The following is a 24,626-nucleotide window of genomic DNA, read 5'->3' as shown; positions in this document are numbered from 1 at the left end:
CTGATTGGCGACTAGTGCAGGAGAGAGTCGGAAGCGCCCCCTGGCAGAGGCCCAGCTCTCCTGCAAGGCCTTGCGGAACTCAGACGAGATGCGGACAGATGGAGAATCATCACTGTCCACCAGTTTGATGTCCAGTGTAGTTGTTACCCGAGTGAGTAGGCTCCTCATAGCCTCTCGAGCCCCTGGGGGCGATGAAGCCCCGCTGCCGGCTTCTGATGGCCTCTCAGCCTGGTAACCCCGCTCACGGTGGTGAACATTGCTAGTATAGTCCCCCAGGAACAGCCTATCACTGGCCAACAGAGAATAGCTGTTGTCGCCATCGAAGCTCTCAAACTCCTGACGCAGGGCATGCGCCCTCCATTCAAGGTGGTCCCAGCGGTCCGACTCCTGCCTCCGTCCAGGAATGGCAGCAGATGGGCTCTGCCTGCGGTTGCTCTGGCTACGCTTCCTGGGAAGGCTACTTGGCCCAGTAGAGGGACTAACAGCTCACTGGCGCACCACTCCTGAGGGAGGGAGCTCATCCCCAGCCTGAGCCCGAGCCTGGTCGACCCACTCATGCATGGCCTCCAATCGCGCCAGGCGCAGGCGTTCTGAGAACACCACACAAAACAGGCATCCAGTAGGGCGCTCCGCCGCCCTCTCCGCATGGCTCAAACACAGGCAATGCATATAGGAGGTATGCGGATCTCCAGGGTGAATGCCACCATCACACCAGTCACAAAGGGAAGCCATAAGCTCAGCCAAGCCAGCAAGGCCACGGAGCAGGGGTCCGACGCCCTGGGAGAGCGTATGTCGTGACCTGCTTGGAGGAATAGGAACCCGGTGAGGGATAAATTACCCAGTAGCTCTGCAAAAAACAGGGAAGACCCGTGTGGGAAAAACAGGCAGGCAAAAAAAACAGCAACCAGGTAATGGATTTGATTTATTTGTTTTTTGTTTTACGCCAACTACAATATTACCTAGCCGGTTTAATATCCAAGCAGTAAAAACAGCACCATATGATGGAGTAACTCCGTTAAGGAACTCCAAAGTTGATGCCTCAACGTATTGGAAAGCCCACCATGATACTCTTACACTCTGTAGAGGAAAGAACAAGAAAAAAAACGTGCAGGGTAATTAGCAGTCTAGGACACGGGGAGCAGCATGTTTAAGTAACTCACAACAGACACATAGAACAAGCCAGTTGGCAAGTTGTGTAAGGTAAATTACAGTTTGTGGCAGCAAGCGTCACCCTACTAATGGATGCACACGGAGTCATAGTGTAACGGTAACGAAACACAAGTACGACAAACCACAGGCGGAAGATACAGATCAACCGCGTGCAGCGAGTGGAGCACTCAAGAGGGGCTGGCCACGTGGCCAGCTGCAAACAGCCAGTGAGTATACTTCCACGCAAGATATTACACTTACCAGTGACTTACCAAGCGATCTTTAGAAAGTTTGTACCTCAAACCATATGGACGTCTGCCGAGAAAATTAAAGAGAACGTGTGTCGCGGCCATGGGGTCTATATATAGGGGCGGACCAGCCATTACACAGGTGTACACGGGAGTAAATCTGTAAATCCTCACCTTGGATGTATCCCTCCGCCGCGGAGTGATACCAATATATTGGAATGATCCAATTTAGTGAAACATAACCCTCATTTACTCAAGTGTATCCTTTATTTTGGCAGTTACCTGTAGCATTTGAAACCTCACAGACCAAGTAGTTCTGTGTGGCCCAGTTGGTAAATGTGTAGTGCTAGCAATGCCATGGTGTAACGCTTGTCGTCTGGGGAAGGAGAGGAGAACCAAGGTGCAGTGTGGTAAGTGTTCATGTCTTTTTAATAGTTTTTTTGCGCCTCTTAGCCTGCCTCTGTGGCCTCTTTAGAGTGGCGACCCTCGCCGCCGACCTTGGACTGGGGACCCACGCCACGGGTCCCGAATGGACGGGAGACTCCGGCAGCGCCGGACTGGCGGGAGACTCCAGCAGCTCCGGAGTGAAGGCCGATTCTGGCGGCTCCTGGCTGGCTGGCGGCTCCTGGCTGGCTGGTGGCTCTGGCGGCTCCTGGCTGGCTGGCGGCTCTGGCGGCTCCTGGCTGGCTGGCGGCTCTGGCTGGCTGGCGGCTCTGGCGGCTCAGGACAGACGGGAGACTCTGGCGGCTCAGGACAGACGGGAGACTCTGGTGGCTCAGGACAGAGGGGAGACTCTGGCGGCTCAGGACAGACGGGAGACTCTGGCGGCTCAGGACAGACGGGAGACTCTGGCGGCTAAGGACAGACGGGAGACTCTGGTGGCTCAGGACAGAGGGGAGACTCTGGCGGCTCAGGACAGACGGGAGACTCTGGCGGCTCAGGACAGACGGGAGACTCTGGCGGCTAAGGACAGACGGGAGACTCTGCAGGGAGGAGACGGAGAGACAGCCTGGTGCGGGGGGCTGCACCGGAGGGCTGGTGCACTGGAGCTCTTGAGCACAGAGCCTGCCCAACCTTACCTGGTTGAATGCTCCCCGTAGCCAGGCCAGAGCGGCAAGGTGGAATAGCCCGCACTGGGCTGTGCTGGCGAACCAGGGATACCATGCGTTAGGCTGGTGCCATGTACGCCGGCCCGAGGAGACGCACTGGAGACCAGATGCGCAGAGCCGGTTGTGTAACAACCCTTGCCGTCCAAGACGTCCTCCCATGTCCAGGAGTCCTGAGATCGCTGCTGCCCGATACCACGCTGCTTGGTCCTTTTTTGGTGGGTGTGTCTGTAACGCTTGTCGTCTGGGGAAGGAGAGGAGAACCAAGGTGCAGCGTGGTAAGTGTTCATGTCTTTTTAATAAACAAACTGAACACTGGAACAAAACAATAAACGATGTGAACAAAACAAAACAGTACCGTGTGGCCCGAACACTCACACGGAAACAAACACCCACAAATCAAAAGTGAAACCCAGGCTACCTAAGCATGATTCTCAATCAGGGACAACAATTGACAGCTGCCTCTGATTGAGAACCATACTAGGCCGAACTCAAAAGCCAACACAGAAAAACAAACAGACTGCCCACCCCAACTCACGCCCTGACCATACTAAAACAAAGACAAAAACAAAGGAAGTAAGGTCAGAACGTGACGCATGGTTGTGGGTTTAACATACAAAAAATGTGTGCACTCGCTGTACTGTAAGTCCATTTGAATAAAATAGTTTTCTAAGTAATTTATTTATTTCTGCTGAAATAAAATAAAATTGTGATGTGTCAATAACACTTCATGAACCGCCTGCCTTCTTGCCTTTAAAACAATTATACACATATACAGGCAGTTGTAGGAGACCATGATGATGTGTTATGAATGGTGATTGCAAGTTATCCAATACACTGTGCATAAAAAACAGGGACTATACAGCTTGTACATGGAAAGTGTTAGAGATTATTCTTTCATCCTCTTCTCAGCGAGCCCCTCTCTACCTCTCATAACACCTTGAGGGCTCGCTAATTATCTGGAACGATTCTGTCCTCTTTTCGAGCACTTCATTCAGTTGCAAATTAAAATCAATACAATCCCCAGTATGACCGCAGGAGCTCTCAAAAGGTTCCTGTTCCAGCATGTTCTCAACATTGTGTGTATAAGAACAGTGCTTATGCGAGCACACTCATCCAATGTTCTCATTTGTGCGCTGTACAGTACATCTATTTACATTGAGCTTGTGCAGTGTGAAATGAGTTTCCTTGTCTGTGTGTGTAATTGACTGAGATGTGGGGGGAAAACATGGGCTTTTGTACAACAAATGATAATTACATTTCACATATGAGGGGCATATCTAAATCGTAGCAGCAATATTGGAAACCTCACTGAGCAGTCACCAATTTATCCTATGGACAGGTGGTGGTACAGATTAAAACCTACAGTATATATATTTAGAGAGGACATGTATCTGCTGTCAGGGTAATGCACTTGGGGTTCTTTCTCATCTTCTGTTGTTACTGTTGAATTAAACGGGTGGTAAAGGCATGGTTATGAAATGAATAGAACATCTGAATTGGACGAGGGTGCATAGACATTAGTTTTGTGGCTTTTCCAGAGGAATGAGGACATATTCTTTCCTTTTCAATCTAGTCTCCCCTGCAAAAAAAAAAATCTAATTTAACTCAGAGAGAATGTTCTCAATACAGACGCCAGAAAACGTGAGGAGGCATTTGCCACAGCACTTTTCAATTTATTTTACTAAAATATGTCAATGCAAAGTGCTGTTTTTTTTACCGATTTGCCTCATGATTTGTCAACTCATGCACAATTTCTCAGTCCTTCACATTGGAGTGCTGCTGCAGCCTGTTTGCGTGTCTTGACCTATCAGATTCACAAAAAAAGCAGGTCGGGCACAAAACTCAAGGTGTGCTCTCCACTTTTCTCTGGTATTTATTGATCTCCGCATCCCCATGGAAATCGAATTAGCATGATAAAAAATCCCCATCCAGATCTGTCTGTTTAAGCTAGAAATATGTTTTTTGCATGGGCTGCGTCTCAGTCCACTGCATCCGCCAATGTCGGTCTTCCGCATCTGCGGTGGACCAGGAGAAAAGTCTCTTCTCATGGAAATGTATGTAGCGTCTGAACAGTTTGGCCTACAAAACTCAGTTATCCTCTACGATCCCCACAAGCTTATGTTTTGCCAAACATAAATATGTTATTCAATGTGTTTCTGTGGGCTAATAGTGGTAAGGCCAAATTCAACGTCTAATCAAATAATTGGCAAATATTTAGTTCTATACTTACAGGGGCCCTCAAATGTAAAATCTAATAGCTGAAATGATCCTTGATATGACCTTCTTAAAATAATTCCATATGTTAGCTGAGTAGAAACCCAGCCCAGAGCCCTTAGACCTTAAGGGGGCTTTAGCAAGCGTGACAACATATCACACCCGACAGACGCAAGCAAAAACTCTTCCATACAGTGCATTCGGAAACGATTCACTTGACTTTTTCCACATTGAGTTACATTACAGCCTTATTCTAAAATTGATTGAATATTTTTTTCCCATCAATCTACACACAATACCCAATAATGACAAAGCGAAGACAGGTTTTTAGACATTTTTGCAAGTAAAACATTTAATAAAAAAACAGAAATACCTTATTTACATAGGTACTCAGACCTTTTGCTATGAGACTTCGAAATTGAGCTCAGGTGCATCCTGTTTCCATTGATCATCCTGTGGTAAATTCAATTGATCGGACATGATTTGGAAAGGCACACACCTGTCTATATAAGGTCCCACAGTTGACAGTGCATGTCAGAGTAAAAACCAAGCCATTAGGTCGAAGGGCTCTGAAATAGGATTGTGTCATGGCACAGATTTGGGGAAGGGTACCTAAATATTTCTGCAGCATTGAAGGTCCCGAAGAACAAAGTGGCCTCCATCATTCTTAAATGGAAGAAGTTTGAAACCACAAAGACTCTTCCTAGAGCTGACCAAACTGAGCAATCGGGGGAGAAGGGCCTTGGTCAGGGAGGTGACCAAGAACCCGATGCTCACTTTGACAGAGCTCCAGAGTTCCTGGGAGAATCTTCCAGAAGGACAACCATCTCTGCAGCGATCTACCAATGCAGCGCTCCACCAATCAGACCTTCATGGTAGAGAAGCTCTCCTCAGTAAAAGGCACATGACAGTCCGCTTGGAGTTTGCCAAAAGGCACTTAAAGAACATTCAGACCATGAGAAACAAAATTATCTGGTCTGATGAAACATAGATTGATGTCTTTGGCCTGAATGTCAAGCGTCACGTCTGGAGGAAACCTGGCACCATCAATACGGTGAAGCAAGGTGGTGGCAGCATCATGCTACGGGGATGTTTTTCAGTGGCAGGGACTGGGAGACTAGTCAGGATCGAGGGAAAGATGAACTGAGAAAAGTACAGAGAGATCCTTGATGAAAACCTGCTCCAGAGAGCTCAGGACTTCAGGCTGGGGCGAAGGTTCACCTTCTAACAGGACAAAGACCCTAAGTACACAGCCAAGACAACACAGAAGTGGCTTCGGGACAAGTCTCAATGTCCTTGAGTGGCCCAGCCAGACCCCGGACTTGAACCCAGTCTAACATCTCTGGATGAAAATAGCTGTGCAGTGACACTCCCCATCCAACTTGACAGAGCTTGAGAGGATCTGCAGTGAAGAATGTGAGAAACTCCCCAAATACAGGTGTGCCAAGCTTGTAGTGTCATACCCAAGAAAACTATAGGCTGTAATCGCTACCATAGGTGCTTCAACAAAGTACTGAGTGAAGGGTCTGAATAGTTACTTTTTTAAACAATTTCTAAATACCTGTTTTTGCTTTGTCATTATGGGGTATTGTGTGTAGATTGATGAGGGGGAAAAAGGTAATGAATTTTAAAATAAGGCTGTAACGTAACAAAATGTGGAAACAGTCAAGGGGTCTGAATACATTCCGAATGCATTAGCAATCTGAAATGCTGTATTTCATTGGAAATGGGCACATTTTTCAGACTGATCAACTGTAGGCTACTAACAACAGCAGCTGCATAGTCTCTAGCCTGCTATGCGCCCTGTCTCTCTGGCCAAGGTAAACAAAGTGGTAACGTATACAGTCCATTTGTTTGTGAGAAAATGTGAATGGGATCAAATTTGGTTTATATTCACACTTGGGCTGACTAGACTACCTAGACTTTTTAAATCCACAATTTTTAACTGGAATTAATCATTAAACACAATACCTGACATAGACTGTGAGATAATAATTTTAATTAGGCCTAAAATTGCATAAGGCATGACTACACGATGCAAACCTGCATAAAACAAAATGTATATCAAAAAACAATTAATATGTTTGACATCCATCCATTCAGTTTTTGTGATTTGGTGGTAAATTAGTACTTGATGTAAGTTGCTCTGGATAAGACGAGGGCCTGCTAAAATTACTTAAATGTAAATGAGATGGTTTCCTAAAACAAAGTTACTTTTATGGGACGGTGTGGACACAAATGGGTTCCATTTCATCATGAGTGGCTCAGTGATTTTCACAGTTCTATTATCACACATTTTCAATTACATTAATTACTCTGACACTTTATGGAAAACAATGCTATTGAGCAAGGTTGATGGTTGATGACACGCTGATTAGGTGTTTACGATGAGCTATCAAAGTGGAAGCTGATTCTATTAGCAAAAATGCCACATAGGATGTGTTTTGCTTTCAATAATGAGTGCCTTTTCCTTTGTCAGAATGGCTTTCTATGACCTTGTTTACAGCTTTGGGTGGATCGAAATGAGAAAACACCAGTCATTATCTTCTCAGAATGTTAGCGACGAAGTGCAGGTCTGTTTGGGAGCCCAGCATGCTTAAAATCGCAATTGAAGCTGAAAAGGTCTATAGTTCTGTGTTTAGATGAATAAACAACAAACCTTGTAAAGAACATGGGGTTTAGAACCTTTAGTTCTCGAACACAATGAGAGATCCAGGACTAGAACCCAAATGTGTTTTCCCGCCTTCTCCCAGTGTGCACTCGTAAACTCACATTTGTGGATGTAAAATGACTGGATTGAGATATAGTGGAAACTCCCTTTAGCAAATTCATACACCATCCCAATTGTTTTAAACCCTTGAGGGGGACTGAACGAGTGCACCATTTTTAGGTGGCCTACTTAAAGGGAAGAAACGGAACTGGGCTTAGATCTGTGTATCAAGCTTTGGTCACTGTATCACACTCGACACTGCCTATCCTTTTTCTGTACAAGTCAACTTGCTAGTGGCCCTCCCATTTATCCTTAACCAAGTATTGACCAATTGACATGATCATCAACTACTCATTCCACTTCATTAGCTAAGAGATCTACAGAGAACATTTAGGTTGAGGATGAATTGGTGTAAATTGGCCCTAAGACGCTGATCTTGGGTCAGTTTTGCATTTCCCCACAGATTAGTTAGGATCGAGGAAGGGGAAATTGATCCTAGATCTGTATGTGGGGAAGCTTCACCCTGGAGCAGATTCATTACCTCAAACTACCTTTGACTGCAGTGGCACAAGGTCAATGCCATTCAACATGGGAAATGGTGGATAATTCTTGTATAGGAGTTGGATTTGAAACCAAAGAACAATACACTTAGATGCATTATATGGCTCTGGAATGAAATAGGAAATATAATTAAGGTAAGCTTTTACTAAATAGTGCATGTATTTTTTTAGATACATTATTAAGCGTTTAACCATACAAATGTTTATGTGTCTTTTTTGAGTGAGATTTATCCATGGGAAAATGAATCAAACAATGTTTTGGTTGAATCAAAGTTGAGAATAATAGGGTTGTGGGTGCAAAAAAAACCATGTTATTAATAACACCCTACAGTACATGGACAAATATCCCAGACAGAGGAAAACAGACTTTGTGTTTGGGAGCAAACCACCTCTATCAGGTAATCACAGCTATGACTAGATGTTTTGTTCCAATAATTAATGATGACTAACAGTGAGTCATTGTGCCCCTCCCCACTTCTATCTGATGAGCTGGAGGTAAATTACAACTCAAACTTGGTTATATTTGTGAATCTTCAATGGCGAACGTGCATAAAGACGGCAGAATTCAGATATGAGGACATTATTTAAGCACTATTCATAGAGTTTTTAAACTACGGCAATAAATCTACTTTTTCGTTTGTTTTTTGTTGCTGACATCTTGGAGCTAAAATTGGGATGTATACTCTTCTAAGGACTATACAAAGAGTAATGGAGAGCAATGCACAATACACAAAACTTAGGAAATTGTGGTAAGTGCATGGGATCTGTCATCTTTATGCACCTCCGCTATTCAACTTAAAATTGCGAAACAAATCAGTAACAATGTTGCACTTTTGTTTCTGTCATCACATTTCTGAGAGATTGGTGTCACGGTGGGATCTGAACACGGATCTCCCACAAGAGAAACCAACGTCTTGACTGTTAGACCAAGAGGAAATTCTCTATTTTGAAGTTGCAGGCAGTGCTACCTCATCAATCAACCAATCAAATGTATTTATAAAGCCCTTTTTACATCAGCTGATGTCACAAAGTGCTGTACAGAAACCCAGCCTAAAACCCAAACAGCAAGCAATGCAGATGTAGAAGCATGGTTGCCAGAAAAAACTCCCTAGAAAGGCAGGAACCTAGGAAGAAATATATAGAGGAACCAGGCTCTGAGGGGTGACCAGTCCTCTTCTGGCTGTGCCGGGTAGAGATTATAACAGTACATGGCCAAGATGTTCAAATGTTCATAGATGACCAGCAGGGTCAAATAAAAATAATCACAGTGGTTGTAGAGAGTGCAACAGGTCAGGACCTCAGGAGTAAATGTTAGTTGGCTTTTCATAGCTATCATTCAGAGTTAGAGACAGCAGGTGCGATAGAGAGAGAAAACAGCATGTCTGGGACAGGTAGCACATCCGGTGAACAGGTCAGGATTCCATAGCCTCAGGCAGAACAGTTGAAACTGGAGCAGTAGCATGACCATCATCACGTGACCATGAGCAACCATGACCGACAGTTGAAACTGGAACAGCAGCACGTGACCATGAGCAACCATTACCGACTCATCTCCGCAACATTGGCAATGACAGTGTGTAATGAAATTGATGTCACCAAATATCCAATGTAAAATGTGTTGTTGTCACAACAACAACAATAAAAACAAAAACATGTCCAAAAGATCACAAACGGCACCAAATATTGCTACATTAGACGTCAAATCACACCTGGACTCTTTTGGATAGTTTTAATACTCTTGCCCCCAGCCAGTGACAAGCCTGACCAGCTCTAGCCAGCTTGCTCACAGTGTGTGAGATACGGGATTGTGGTGGGGGGATGGAGGGATGGAGGGTTGGAGGGAGGGAGTGAGCGAGAGATTGATGGGAGAGAGACAGTGACACACACAGCCGTCTCCCCTGTAGGCCTATTCCAGCTGTCACACCTCAGCTCTCCTCTGCTCCTCTGTGACAGGATAGGCAGGGTCTTTCTTCCTCATTCCATTCGCACCCTCGCTCCCATTTCCTAGCCTGCCCAACTCCGGACACCCCGCTCATCCATCTTCATTACGTCCTGACGTGAACGAGCCATGGACAGCCCCGGAGGGAACGAGAGGGCAGCCCCCATCCATGATCCATGCCACAGCTGTGATTCTCCTACAATTCAGCCTTCTCTGAATATTACATATATATAGCCAGGTCCATAATTATTGATAAAGATGAGCAAAACATACTGTATAAAATACTGAGCAATATTGTATGCAAAAAAAATAAGGAAAATTATATTATTTTACACTAATATAATTGCTCAGAGTAAGAGATTTTGTTTATCAAGTAATACATATTTTTTTAAATGCCAAAATTATTGGCACCCCTGTTTTCCATACATTCCCATTGCGAGGATAACGACATTGAACCTTTTTCTACAATGTTTTATGAGATTGGAGAACACGTTGGGAGGGTTCTTAGAACATTCCTCCAAACAGAATCTTTCCAGATCCCTGATATCATTTGTCTGCTCTTAAAGACTGCCGTCTTCAATTCAAACCACAGGTTTTTAAGGGGGTTCAAGACCAGAGACTGAGATGGCCATTGCAAAATGTGGGTTTTGTGGTCAATTAACCATTTCTTTATGGATTTTGATTAGTGCTTGGGGTTATTGTCTTGCTGGAAGATCAATTTACGGCCAAGTGCCATTGACCTTAACAAGGGCCCCAGGACCAGTGGAAGCAAAATAGCCCCATAACATCAAAGATACACCACCATATTTTTCAACAGGTGTGAAGTTATTGTCTGCATCCTTCTTTAGATGCCAAAACCACCAGTGGTGTGCATGGCCAAAGAGTTCTATTTCCATGTCACCAGTTTAAATCCAAGTGCAAATGCCGTTTATCAAACTCCAGGCTTTAATGTGACTGGGATTGTATGGTTTAATGTGACTGGGATTGTCGCTGGAGGCTGACAAGTGTGTGTGTGTGGGGTTGCTCTCTGCAGTGTTTTGATTTAACTGAATTCAGTGATCTCTATTTGGTGCTGTCATCAGTTGTGGGCCTCTATTTTCTGTGCCAAGAATAAATTACCAAAAAGAGAAAGGACATTAATTTAAATAGGAGTTGTGCCTCAGCCTGTTCACTTCCTTAGAACAGTGTACCACTTGGGAGGCCAGGAAGATGTGAGTCTATCAAATACCTCGGGTCAAAATTGGCTAAGTAGAACATACAACTATTCCCTACAACAGATGGCAGATGGCCTGGACTAGAGGTCAGAGACAGATGTGCAACAAGCTCGCAGGAGGTTTGAATGACAAATCTGACGGTCTGATCTGATCTCCTACTACTAAGAAGGTGTAACATTCAATGGACCTATTGTTCACCTTCACTAGTTGAGGATGTCCCACATCTGACTCAAGCAACAGTCCCCTCTACCAAACGAGAACCATTTGAATGTCTATCTGAAACGGAGTAAACCATGGACCAGAATGGGTAATGTTGGGTTCGTTGAAGTTGAAGCCCTGCTCAACAGAGCCTTGAAACCAAGCCATCATTCACCACTCCTAAGTTTCACACACATAGCGTACATATCTGTCCATCCATGCTGAAAACTAGGCTAAAGCAAGCTTATCGTTGTGACACAATTCATTTGTGAATTGCCCCGGGCAAACTGGGACTAGTGAACAGCAGATCATTACAGGGTCTGAGTCTCTAATGGCACCACATTCCCTATATAGTGAACTACACACCCAGTAGTGTTTAAGAACCGTATACATATTTGATTGACTCCCACAGGGGAAAGGGGGAAACACAAACACAACTCTTCACAGATGAGCTGCAACTTAACACGTGTCTCATTATACTTAATCAATGCAACTTCAATTCAATAAGAGCGGCAAATAAATGTGATTTGTTGAACACTAACTCTGTCCTGGAGAATCAAGCATGTTGGGCCTCGCGGAGAACTGAATAGAAATTAAGACCCTTCAGAAAAAACAGACTGCGTTTACACAAGTAGCCCAATTCTAATCTTCTTTTACACTAATTGGTCTTTTGACCAATCACATCAGATCTTTTTCAGAGCTGATCTGATTGGTCAAAAGAACAATTAGTGAAATAAATATCAGTATTGATCTGCCTGTGTAAACGCAGCCTTGGGGTGGCAGATTCGACATTAAAGGACAGGCTTTATGACTGAAGTACCTCTTTGATACTGTAGAATCATGAAGTTGACTATAGCCTTTTCATTATTTTTGGGAAAGGCTATTGATGAACCGCCCCCACGCTGTACTGCAGCCTGGCTTTAGCCCACACTAGTTCAACTTGTAGTGCACACGTGCAGACTCTGCACATCGTTCTTCCATACTGTACTATAAAAGGGCTATTTATCAAATCAAGAACTTTGAAAGAGGAGCAGTCAGGCAGACAACTGTGCCATAAAGATAGCTGTCATAGGTGTTTAGAGGAGGATCCGGCAGTCTGCCGTCTTTCTCTCTGTGACATGTTAAGGTTGGACCCAGGTGCAGAGAAGAGACCAGACAAGGAATCAGTGGTTAAGGATAAACATAATACTTTACTGAGAAACGGTAGCCACAGGATCACAGTACACTTGGGAAAGGGGGGGGGGGGGGGAACAAAACACTAAGTCTCAAGAACTCACTCAGGAAAATACCACACAGTAACCAATGGACTGAGTACAGTACAGTATGTTCCTATGCTCTCAGACTGCTGCTTCATTCATTTAACTGAACTCCGATCGATTACCTCCACTTACCCAGCTTTGAGTGAAACACGCTGGTTGGGGGGGTATGGTTCATTTAGCCTTTTTCTTCTCATTATGGTTGTTGGAGTGTCTGAAATAATTTTAAGGTGGTTTGATTAGATTTCATGAGGGATTTCATGAAATCATCCTTTGTCGTTCTGTTCTAATGTGTTGTTCGGCCCTGTGGATTGCTTAGTCTAACACAGACTGATGGACGACCAGTCGACCACAAGTATGAAACCCCAAATCTGAGAGCACTTGGTCCTCTCTGATATAACTCAGTGGGAATCAATAAGCGCCGGGCCATGCAAGCCATCTCTGTTGACAATTCAGATAAATCTGTAAACGAGATGACATTATCCCATTGCGCGGCTGCCCCGTGGCACAGTAAATCTACTCAACTGCACGGCCGTGGCCAAAGGGGCTGGTGCAAGAACAAAATGGAGGAAACAAGCAGTGTATTGGCAGAGGATGAGTCTGATAATGAGAATCATGTTGGATCGATCCACATAAAAGACACGGGAGGTAGAGCGTAGTATACTGTAATTGTAGTGGTCATGGGAATCAAGAACAGTGTGATATTAGTTTAGTCACCATATCATTTTAACTGATGAACATGTTTTATTGTGTTATTTTAAGCTTTTTTTCTGGGGAACTTTAGAAGGCAGTGGTGATTTGGTTTGGGCTTTATTTTTAGGTTTCCGACTAACTCCTGAGGGTTACTGGAGAGAGTTGGATACAGGCCATCTCTGCCTGCTGACGGACCGACCTCTAACAGGTCAATTCTCTAATCAAAGCACAACAGAAAGGTTGCAAATCACTGGAGGTGGTAGTGACACACTTATGAATACAGACAAGCTAACAGGCTAAGACTAGGGCTGTGTCTGGAATACCAGCAACCCTATTCCCTACTTGCCTGACGACTCAAATTGATTTCTTCCACTGCTTTATGTTCGCTACATACTTCAGTCTGAGACTACCATTGTTGAAGTTGTTTGTGGTGATGTCAAAATGAGGGGTGTTGTACAAAACAAAGTCATCTGTGATTAGATCATCTCTAACCAATCAGAGTATCAAAGCTAAAGACAGATTTTCAAAATGCCGCTTTACCCAAGTGTTCTGGCTCTGGCCCATCTCCATCGGTTTCTGTAACCAATCAGAAAGGTTAGAATGTGTTTGTGTTCTAGAAATCGTAAAGGGAGTACCCAGATCCAGACTCATTGTGGTGAAGAAACTAACATCCGTGGGCGTGGCATAGCGTTTGGCCGTACAAGGAGTCTGGGAAGCCAGGAAAATTCCCTACATAGTGTACAATTCTTCCCAGGGATCAACATAACCATACCATTGCTTCTTGGGGAGTTACACAATAAGGCACCTGGAAGTTAACTAAAGTTGATCCATTCTCTTTTGGTACGTCTTGTGGTCATTGCTTAATTTAGAGAAAACTACTACTCAACAACTGCTGAGCCCAATACACAATATGCATCGTTTTTTGGGTCGGGAGGATCAACTATACGAAATGCGAAGCCGATCGATTCCTAAGATGTCTCCTGGTGAACTCTCCTCTGAAACTTTAATTTGGGTACACCAAGGAGTAACAGGGGTGGCAGACTCTAAAGAGGTGAACGAAACCCTAGGGCCAAAAACATTCCATTTCCTTTTAATACATTTAAAAAAATAAAAAAACAGTCCCAGAGGAGGGTAAGTGCCACCTGCCCTTCATCCCCTCCTCTGCCTCACCATGGCAATGTCCTTTTTAATTTCAAATCTACTCTGATCGATGCACACTGGCGAGAACAGGCTATTGGGTTGGAAGGTGTGACAGCCAGGCATAATAATCCAGTTCTATCACTCTGATATCAACGGCGAGCTCAGATAGATTTGGTTTCATGGAAATCAATAGGCCAGGGAGAGCCAAGGCATTCTGAATCAGCAAATGATTTATCACCATACTTGAGGACTGGAAGTTATCACATGGTTAGACTTCTCTGTCCAGTTATCTTTTATTGTTTAGTATTTATTTACATGAAGGACAAGGGTGACCCCCGAAGGCGAGGCCGGTATAAAGGAGATGGTAGTTTCCATGGCAACAGGCAGAGACAGTCTAAAGAAAGGCCGTAGTGTGAACGCCTCGTGAATCATCAGGGGGGCCCTCCCTAATCAACACACCACATTCACACAGAAATGGTCTATCTATCCCTTTTTCTCTATGTCTCGTTGTCTCCCTCCGTCTCTACCTGTCTCTCACACACATACACTCACGTCACGCACAAACACATGCACACATATGTAAAGCCACACATTCTCACACTATTACATGGACAAACACAAAAATATAAACATCGGAGTGACCAGACTGACAAATGTCTGCACCTGTGTGTGTTTTGTCTGAAGGACTCCCTCAAACAACAACATGAATACACATCCAACATTCCCACATCACATAAGAGAGTCTAAAATAGGTTTTTATCAACAAACATGTAAAAAAACAATCCGAACTGACAAGGCTTTCCCCAGGCCAGTTGAATAGCATCCACTTTCTGCCTCATCTCAGCCAGGTGTCTCTTAACTCAGTCCTGATATCACATAGCTTCATAACCTCTACCACCACACCTGAAGCTTAGCAGAGTTCATAACAGTTCATAACAACTTATAGGTAATGTTCCCCACTGGTAATGTTTATCAGTGTGTAACTTCAATTTTATGAAAAGGTTTACTGACCATTTTACACTGGAGAGCTGCCTCTGTTACTTGCCTTAGCCCCAGTGAGATCTAGTGACAACTGACCTCTCCCCTTGTGAGACAATGACCCCAAGCATACTTCCAAAGTTGTGGCAAAATGGCTTAAGGACAACAAAGTCAAGGTATTGGAGTGGCCATCACAAAGCCATGACCTCAATCCCATAGAAAATGTGTGGGCATAACTGAAAAAGCGTGTACCTGCAAGGAGGCCTACAAACCTGACTCAGTTACATCAGCTCTGTCATGAGGAATGCGCCAAAATTCACCAAACTTATTGTGGGAAGCTTGTGGAAGGCTACCCGAAATGTTTGACCCAAGTTAAACAATTTAAAAAAGGCAATGCTACCAAATACTAATTGAGTGTATGTAAACTTCTGACCCACTGGGAATGTGATGAAATAAATAAAAGCTGACATAAATCATTCTCTCTACTATTATTCTGACATTTCACATTCTTAAAATAAAGTGGTGATCCTAACTGAACTAAGACAGGGAATTTTTACTAGGATTAAATGTCAGGAATTGTGAAAAACTGCGTTTAAATGTATTTGGCTAAGGTGTATGTAAACTTTTGACTTCAACTGTATCAACATATGGATAAACTCATACAGGTTGAAACAAAGTCCTGGATGAACATAGGAACTCTGATGTAGAGTACATTGACCTAGCCTGGTCCCAGATCTGTACAGTACATGTGCCTCAGCCAGCTCCTTCTGACTATAGATGTTGTTATGCCATATTAACAATGATAGTGAGAGGAGAGGAGTTCGTTAAAGCTCATAGAGACCTGGGATGAGGGTAGAGTACATATTTCCATGACACGTTTGCCCCTGACACATTTTTTTGCGTACAGTATACACTGCTCAAACAAAAAGGATGGAAGACACCTACACCATTATTGATGGTCATCACTAAACCAATAATGCCAATTAGCTGTTAGTAAAGATTTTTAGTCATTAGTGTCATATACAGCTACTGATGGGCCAAATGACCTTTGTGATTTGCGGCATTATCATGCACCATCACTCATTGACTTGTTTAACCTAATTGGAGCTAGCTTGGTCCCAGATCTGTTTCTGCTATCATATTTGGCATTACAAGGAGTTGACATGATAGCTCAAACATATATGGGACAAAGGGTGTATTCATTAGCGCACACCATAGCAAAATGTTTTGCAATGGAAAGTGTTTTGCTATGAGAACAAGAGTTTTTGTTGGACAAATTCAGGTAGGTCCCTTCACGTTTTGTTCCATTTGCTTCTGTTGTTCCTATTAAATACACACATAACAGGCTAAACAGAAGCTAGTACTCTGCATTCATCATTATCACTTTATATGGGTTCAGGGGAGTTTAATCAATTGATGACTTGGGGATGGAGGGGGGGTGTGTGAGTCACAGTGCTGATGCTCCTTTATGGCAGGAGTGATATCACTGGGTGAATGGCGAAAATTCTACTATGTCATACTAGTGTCATGGCCCCTCCTCTGCATTGCAGGGGCGGTTCCTCCTGCAGGCAGAGGAGGGTAGTTAGTGATTGGAGCCACCTGGGCTCAAGGTATTTAAACTACTTCACTAACCACTCTTGTCTCTCTCTCTGCTCCTCCAGGTATGATCCTGTTTTGTTTGTTCCTTTGTAGGTTTACATTGTTTTCACTCAGTCATATTCACACTCACAGATTCACGCATCCCTGCACTTTACATACACCCTACATTATGATACTTTCACACCTCATTCCCTTTTCTTTGTTTAAAGTTAATAGTTTTGGTTTACAATAAAGAACCTTTTTGATTGGCCTATACCTGTTCGTGTCCCCTCATTTTTGCAACAGGCTATGAGCCGACCTGTGACACTAGCAACAACAACAAAAACTCTGGGTGATTGACAGTTAATTATAATCCCACACACTATGTGTTGGGATTTAGGAGACCTCTTTTGCCACCTCCCTACTTCAAGCTGTCAAGTGGCAAACACCTGTCCCAGGGGTGTGCCATGCTCATGGTCACCTTAAGCAGTTGGTTTCCTCCCAACACTTCAGCTGCTAACTCATTAAATCGGCTGACACAAACGAGGGTGTGGTTTAGAAAAAGTGCAGCGAATAGAAGTCAGCCCGCAAAAAAAATCTGGATGCTGGATTGGAAAACACCATGGCATTACACAAACAGTTTTAAGAGTCAATGCTTGGCAAGTCACGGGTAACAAATCCCAAACTCTACAATATTGCAGAGCGCTCAGCAACGCGATTAAAGCCCCACTAACAGGATAAACACTGACAAAGAAGCGGAGGATGAAGGATGATGTGCATTCTGTTGAGGAACAAGTGTCTCTTTTTCACATCATTGACTCTTGACAGAATTATGCGTGCAATCCCACCCTTGAGACCATTAGAAGTTGATTTAAAAGAGACTGCATGAATGGATGAAACAGATTTAAGCCTACAAAATTGGACTTGATTCCTTTTGTGCGTAGGCTTAGAGACACGTGGTGACCTCTTCACAATTGTGGCCGTGTTAGCAATCAAAATTGGACCCAATCAAATGTTATTAGTCACATGAGCTGAATACAACAGGTGTAGACCTTACAGTGAAATGCTTACTTACAAGCCCTAACCAACAACGCAGTTTAAAAAAAATACAGATAAGAATAAGAAATAAAAGTAACAAGTAATTAAAGAGCAGTAGTAAAATAATAATAGTGAGACGATATACAGGGGGGTACCGGTACAGAGTCAAGGTGCGGGGGCACTGGTTAGTTGAGGTAATATGTACAGTTGAAGTCGGACGTTTACATACACTTAGGTTGGAGTCATTAAAGCTAGTTTTTCAACCACTCCAAAAAATTGTCGTTAACAATAATTTTGGCAAGTCGGTTAGGACATCTACTTTGTGCATGACAAGTAATTTTTCCAACAATTGTTTACAGACAGATTATTTCACTTAAAATTCACTGTATCACATTTCCAGTGGGTCAGAAGTTTACATACACTAAGTTGACTGCCTTTAAACAGCTTAGAAAATTCCCGAAAATTATGTCATGGCTTCAGAAGCTTCTGATAGGCTAATTGACATAGTTTGAGTCAATTGGAGGTGTACCTGTGGATGTATTTCAAGGCCTACCTTCAAACTCAGTGCCTCTTTGCTTGACATCATGGGGAAATCAAAATAAATCAGCCAAGACCTCAGAAAAAATATTGTAGACCTCTGCAAGTCTGGTTCATCCTTTGGAGCAATTTCCAAATGCCTGAAGGTACCATGTTCATCTGTACAAACAATAGTATGCAAGTATAAACACCATGGGACCACGCAGCCGTCATACCGCTCAGGAAGGAGACACGTTCTGTCTCCTGGAGATAAACGTACTTTGGTGCGAAAAGTGCAAATCAATCCCAGAACAACAGCAAAGGACCTTGTGAAGATGCTGTAGGAAATGGGTAAAAAAGTATCTATATCCACAGTAAAACGAGTCCTATATCGAAATAACCTGAAAGGCAGCTCAGCAAGGAAGAAGCCACAGCTCCAAAACCACCATAAAAAAGCCAGACTACGGTTTGCAACTGCACATGGGGAAAAATATCATACTTTTTGTAGAAATGTCCTCCGGTCTGATGAAACAAAATTAGAACTGTTTGCCCATAATAACCATTGTTATGTTTGGAGGAAAAAGGGGGAGGCTTGCAAGCCGAAGAACACCATCCTAACCGGGACGCACGGGGGTGGCAGCATCATGTTGTGTGGGTGCTTTGCTGCAGGAGAGACTGGTGCACTTCACAAAATAGATGGCATCATGAGGTAGGAACATTATGTGCATATATTGAAGAAACATCTCAAATGGGCCTTCCAAATGGACGATGACCCCAAGCATACTTCCAAAGTTATGGAAAAATGGCTTAAGGTGTCACGTTCCTTTGTCTTGTCTTTGTTTTAGTATGGTCAGAGCATGAGTTGGGGTGGGCAGTCTATGTTCTTTTTTTCTATGATTTGGGATTTCTGTGTTTGGCCTGGTATGGTTCTCAATCAGAGGCAGCTGTTGATTGTTGTCCCTGATTGAGAACCATACTTGGTTCTGTTTTCACCCTTGAGTTGTGGGTGATTATTTTTCCGTTTCAGTGTTTGCACCATTCGGGACTGTTTCAGTTTTCATTTTGATTCTCTTGTTCTTTTGTATTTTGTATTCATTTTCCATTAAATCACATTATGGATACATACCATGCTGCGCATTGGTCCTCCTTTTCTTCCGCCAACAACTGCCGTTACATAAGGACAACAAAGTCAAGGTATTGGAGTGGCCATCACAAAGCCCTGACCTCCTTCCCATAGAAAATTTGTGGGCAGAACTGAAAAAGCGTGTGCGAGGAGGCCTACAAACCTGACAACAGCTCTGTCAGGAGGAATGGGCCAAAATGCATCAAACTTATTGTGGGAAGCTTGTGGAAGGCTACCCAAAATGTTTTACCCAAGTTAAAAAATGTAAAGGCAGTGCTACCAAATACTAATTGAGTGTAAGTAAACTTCTGACCCACTGGGAATGTGATGAAATAAATATATAAAAATAAAAGCTGAAATAAATCACTCTACTATTATTCTGACATTTCACATTCTTAAAATAAAGTGGTGATCCAAACTGACCTAAGACAGGGAATTGTTACTAGGATTAAATGTCAGGAATTTTGAAAAACTGAGTTTAAATGTATTTGGCTAAGGTGTAAACTTCTGACTTCAACTGTACATGTAGGTAGAGTGATTCAAGTGACTATGCATAGATAACAACAGAGAGTAGCAGCGGTGTAAGGGGAGGGAAATGCAAATAGTCTTGGTAGCCATTTGATTAGATGTTCAGGAGTCTTATGGCTTGGGGATAGATGCTGTTTAGAAGCCTCTTGGACCTAGGCTTGGCGCTCTGGTACCGCTTGCCGTGCGGTAGCAGACAGAACAGTCTATGACTAGGATGGCTGGAGTCTGAACATTTCTAGGGCCCTCCTCTGACACCGCCTGGTATAGAGGTCCTGGATGGCAGGAAGCTTGGCCCTGGGCCGTTCGCACAACCTTCTGTAGTGTCTTGCGGTCACAGGCCGAGCAGTTAACCATACCAGGCAGTTATGCAATGCGATGGTGCAGCTGTAGAACCTTTTGAGGATCTGAGGACCCATGCCAAATTGTTTCAGTCTCCTAAGGGGGAATAGGCTTTGTTGTGCCGTCTTCACTGTCTTGGTTTGCTTGGACCATGTTAGTTTGTTGGTGATATGGACACCAAATAACTTTAAGCCCTCAACCTGCTCCACTGCAGCCCCTGAGAATGGGGCATGCTCGGTCCTCTTTTTCCTGTAGTCCACAATCATCTCCTTTGTCTTGATCACATTGATTAACGTGACCTCAACGTTTTAATTGAATGTAAATGTAAGCAGGCTAGGGGTGAGAATATGGAGACAGAAGAAGATTACCTGAGTGTTTTGCGGACCATATCCTCATCGGTGATGCCATAGTAGGTCAGGGTCTCGCTCCAGATGGGGTTGAGGGTGTTGCGCAGGGTCTTGGTGCGAAGCTTATTGGCCTGACAGTGAGTGAGTGAGTGAGTGAGTGAGTGAGAGAGAGAGAGAGAGAGAGTGAGAGAGTGTGTGAGAGAGAGCATGAGCAAGCAATAAAGAGAGAGAAAGCAATAGAGAGGGAGAAATAAATTATATTTAGGTATTGACCATCGACCTCCACTCCATCATAGGCTGACAATGACACATAGGGTGCAATAGAAGTCATTATTAGGTCACAGAAGTTTGGTTTTCCATGCAGAGCCTGTGGTGGAATGGTAACACTCCTGGCTCTAACACATAATATACGACCCCAGATAGGGCTGTGGTGGTCATTAAATTTTGTCAGATGGTTATTGTCATGCAAATGCATAGCGGCCTCACAGCAATTGACTGTGAATTAACATAAACACGTTTGGAACATCTACAATTTTTAAAAGTATAATAACTCCATTTAATATACACCATCACAATAAATCCATTATTTACTTTAGGCAGGTCTAAAGAAATAAGTCTGCTTACTACAGTCGTGGCCAAGTTTTGAGAATGACACAAATCAATATTCACAAAGTTTGCTGCTTCAGTGTCTTTGGATATTTTTGTCAGATGTTACTATGGAATACTGAAGTATAATTACAAGCATTTCATAAGTGTCAAAGGCTTTTATTGACAATAACATGAAGTTGATGCAAAGAGTCAATATTTGCAGTGTTGACCCTTCTTTTTCAAGACCTCTGCAATCCGCCCTGGCATGCTGTCAATTAACTTCTGGGCCACTGATGGCAGCCCATTCTTGCATAATAAATGCTTGGAGTTTGTCAGAATTTATGTGTTTTTGTTTGTCTCCCCGCCTCTTGAGGGTTGACCACAAGTTCTCAATGGGATTAAGGTCTGGGGAGGTTCCTCTCCATGGACCCAAAATATCGATGTTTTGTTCCCCAAGCCACTTAGTTATCACTTTTGCCTAATGGCAAGGTGCTCCATCATGCTGGAAAAGGCATTGTTTGTCAAACTGTTCCTGGATGGCTGGGAGAAGTTGCTCTCGGAGGATGTGTTGGTAGGCATTTATTCATGGCTGTGTTCTTAGGAAAAATTGTGAGTGAGCCCACTCCCTTAGCTGAGAAGCAACCCAACACATGAATGGTCTCAGGATGCTTTACTGTTGGCCTGACACGGGACTGATAGTAGCGCTCACCTTGTCTTCTGATGACAGCACGTGTTTCCTTGCAGGTAACCATGATTGACAGAGGAAGAACAATGATTCCAAGCACCACCCTCCTTTTGGAGCTTCCAGTCTGTTATTTGAACTCAATCAGCACGACAGAGTGATCTCCAGCCTTGTCCTCGTCAACACTCACACCTGTGTTAACGAGAGAATCACTGACATGATGTCAGCTGGTCCTTTTGTGGCAGGGCTGAAATGCAGTGGAATGTTTTTGGGGGATTCAGTTCATTTGCATGGCAAAGAGGGACTTTGCAATTAATTGCAATTAATTTGATCACTCTTCATAACATTCTGGAGTATATGCAAATTGCCATCAAACAAACTGAGGCAGCAGACTTTGTGAAAATTCATATTTGTGTCATTCTTAAAACTTTTGGCCACAACTGTACATGTTATCTGGCTAGGCTCCATGCCATAGGCTGTAGGCCAGTTCATTTAGCAGACAAGATAAGCTTATAACTCATGTGCCATTATTTTATATTATATGATTTTATACACTGAACAAAAATATAAAACACAACATGCAACAATTTCAAAGATTTGACTGAGTTACAGTATATAAAAGTAAATCAATCCATTTAAATAAATTAATTAGGCCCTAATCTATGAATTTCACATGACTGGGAACACAGATGTGCATCTGTTGGTCACAGATACCTTAAAAAACGTAGAGGGGTGGATCATAAAACCAGTCAGTATTTGGTGACCACCATTTGCCTCATGCAGCGCCACATATCTCTTTCGCATAGAGTTGATCACTCCTTTTCACTAGTCACTTTAATAATGCCACTTTAATAATGTTTACATATCTTGTGTTACTCATCTCATGTATATACTGCATTCTGTACTATCTATTGCATCTTAGCCTATGCCGCTGACATTGCTCATCCACATATTTATATATTCTTATTCCATTCCTAACTTAGATTAGGTATTTGTTCTCGAATTGTTTGATATTATTTGTTCGATATTGCTGCACTGTCAGAACTAGATGCACAAGCATTTCGCTACACTCACAATAACATCTGCTAACCATGTCTATGTGATCAATACAATTTGATTTGATTTGAGGCTGTTGATTGTGGCCTGCGGAATGTTGTTCCACTCCTTTTCAATGGCTGTACGAAGTTGCTGGATATTGGCGGGAACTGGAGCATGCTGTCGTACACATTGATCCAGAGCATCCCAAACTTGCTCAATGGGTGACATGTTTCAGTATGTAGGCCATGGAAGAACTGGGACATTTTCAGCTTCCAGGAATTGTGTACAGATCCTTGCGACATACGACTGTGCATTATCATGCTGAAACATGAGGTGATGACGGCGGATGAATGGCACAACAATGTGCCTCAGGATGTCGTCACGCTATCACTGTGCATTCAAATTGCCATTGATAAAATGCAATTGTGTTCGTTGTCCATAGCTTATGCCTGCCCATACCGTTGAACTGCCTGCCCATACCGTACAATTGAAACCGGGATTCATCCGTAAAGAGCACACTTCTCTAGCCGGCCAGCAGGCATCAAGCTGAGCATTTTCCCACTGAACTCGGTTTCGATGCTGAACTGTAGTCAGGTCAAGACCTTGGTGAGGACGACGAGCATGCAGATGAGCTTCCCTGAGAAGGATTCTGACAGTTTGTGCAGAAATTCTTTGGTTGTGCAAACTCAGTTTTTCAAATCAAATCAAATGTTATTTGTCGCATGCGCCGAATACAACAAGTGTAGACCTTATTGTGAAATACTTACTTACAAGCCCTTAAACAAAAATGCAGTTAAGAAAAATAAGAGTTAAGAAAATATGTACTAAATAAACTAATGTAAAAAATAAATAAAAGAGTAACAATAAAATAACAATAATGAGGCTATATACAGGGGGTGCCGGTACCGATACCGGCACCCCCTGTGCCGGTACCGTCAATGTGCGGGGGTACAGGTTAGTCAAGATAACTGAGGTAATATGTACATGTAGGTAGTGGTAAAGTGACTATGCATAAATAGAAGCCGGATGTGGAGGTCCTCGGCTGGCGTGGTTACAGTGTGAGGCCAGTTGGACCTACTGCCAAATTCTCTAAAACAATGGAGGTGGCTTATAGTAGAGAAATTCAAATTCAATTATCTGGCAACAGCTTTGTTGGACATTCCTGCAGTCAGCATGCCAATTGCACACTCCCTCAAATCTTGAGACATCTGTGGCTTTGTGTTGTGTGAAAAAAACCGCACATTTTATAGTGGCCCTTTATTGTCCCCAGCACAAGGTGCACCTGTGTAATGATCGTGCTGTTTAATCAGCTTCTTGATATGCCACACCTGTCAGGTGGATGGATTAGCTTGGCAAAGGAGCAATGCTCACTAACAAGGATGTAATCAAATTTTTACACAAATGTTGTGTGTATCAAAACTTTTTGGCATCTTTTTCAGCT

At 43.3% G+C, this 24,626-nt stretch overlaps 1 protein-coding gene across 6 annotated transcripts in view; it reads right to left on the bottom strand.

The window, feature by feature from the left end:
• Positions 1-24,626, bottom strand: part of LOC110533442 (double C2-like domain-containing protein beta) — a 165,833-nt gene that overhangs the window by 26,269 nt on the left and 114,938 nt on the right. For 4 of the 6 annotated variants that reach the window (XM_090186059.1, XM_090186058.1, XM_090186061.1 and 1 more), the window contains 2 exons: positions 20,899-21,008; positions 922-2,747 (listed from right to left, as the gene is read on the bottom strand). In XM_090186059.1, the coding sequence (XP_090042185.1) occupies positions 1,847-2,747; positions 20,899-21,008 (1,011 nt within the window). In that variant the 3' untranslated portion in view covers positions 922-1,846. Of the gene's footprint in view, positions 1-921; positions 2,748-20,898; positions 21,009-24,626 lie in introns of those variants that run through there. The other 2 variants (XM_090186062.1, XM_090186060.1) reach the window with 1 other exon arrangement.

Source organism: Oncorhynchus mykiss, chromosome 10 (genome assembly GCF_057628025.1).
Source record: "Oncorhynchus mykiss isolate SJ-2025 chromosome 10, ASM5762802v1, whole genome shotgun sequence".
NCBI classification, from domain to species: domain Eukaryota; kingdom Metazoa; phylum Chordata; class Actinopteri; order Salmoniformes; family Salmonidae; genus Oncorhynchus; species Oncorhynchus mykiss.
The sequence above is the reverse complement of the archived record's forward strand: the minus strand, read 5'-3'. Positions and strand labels throughout refer to the sequence as shown.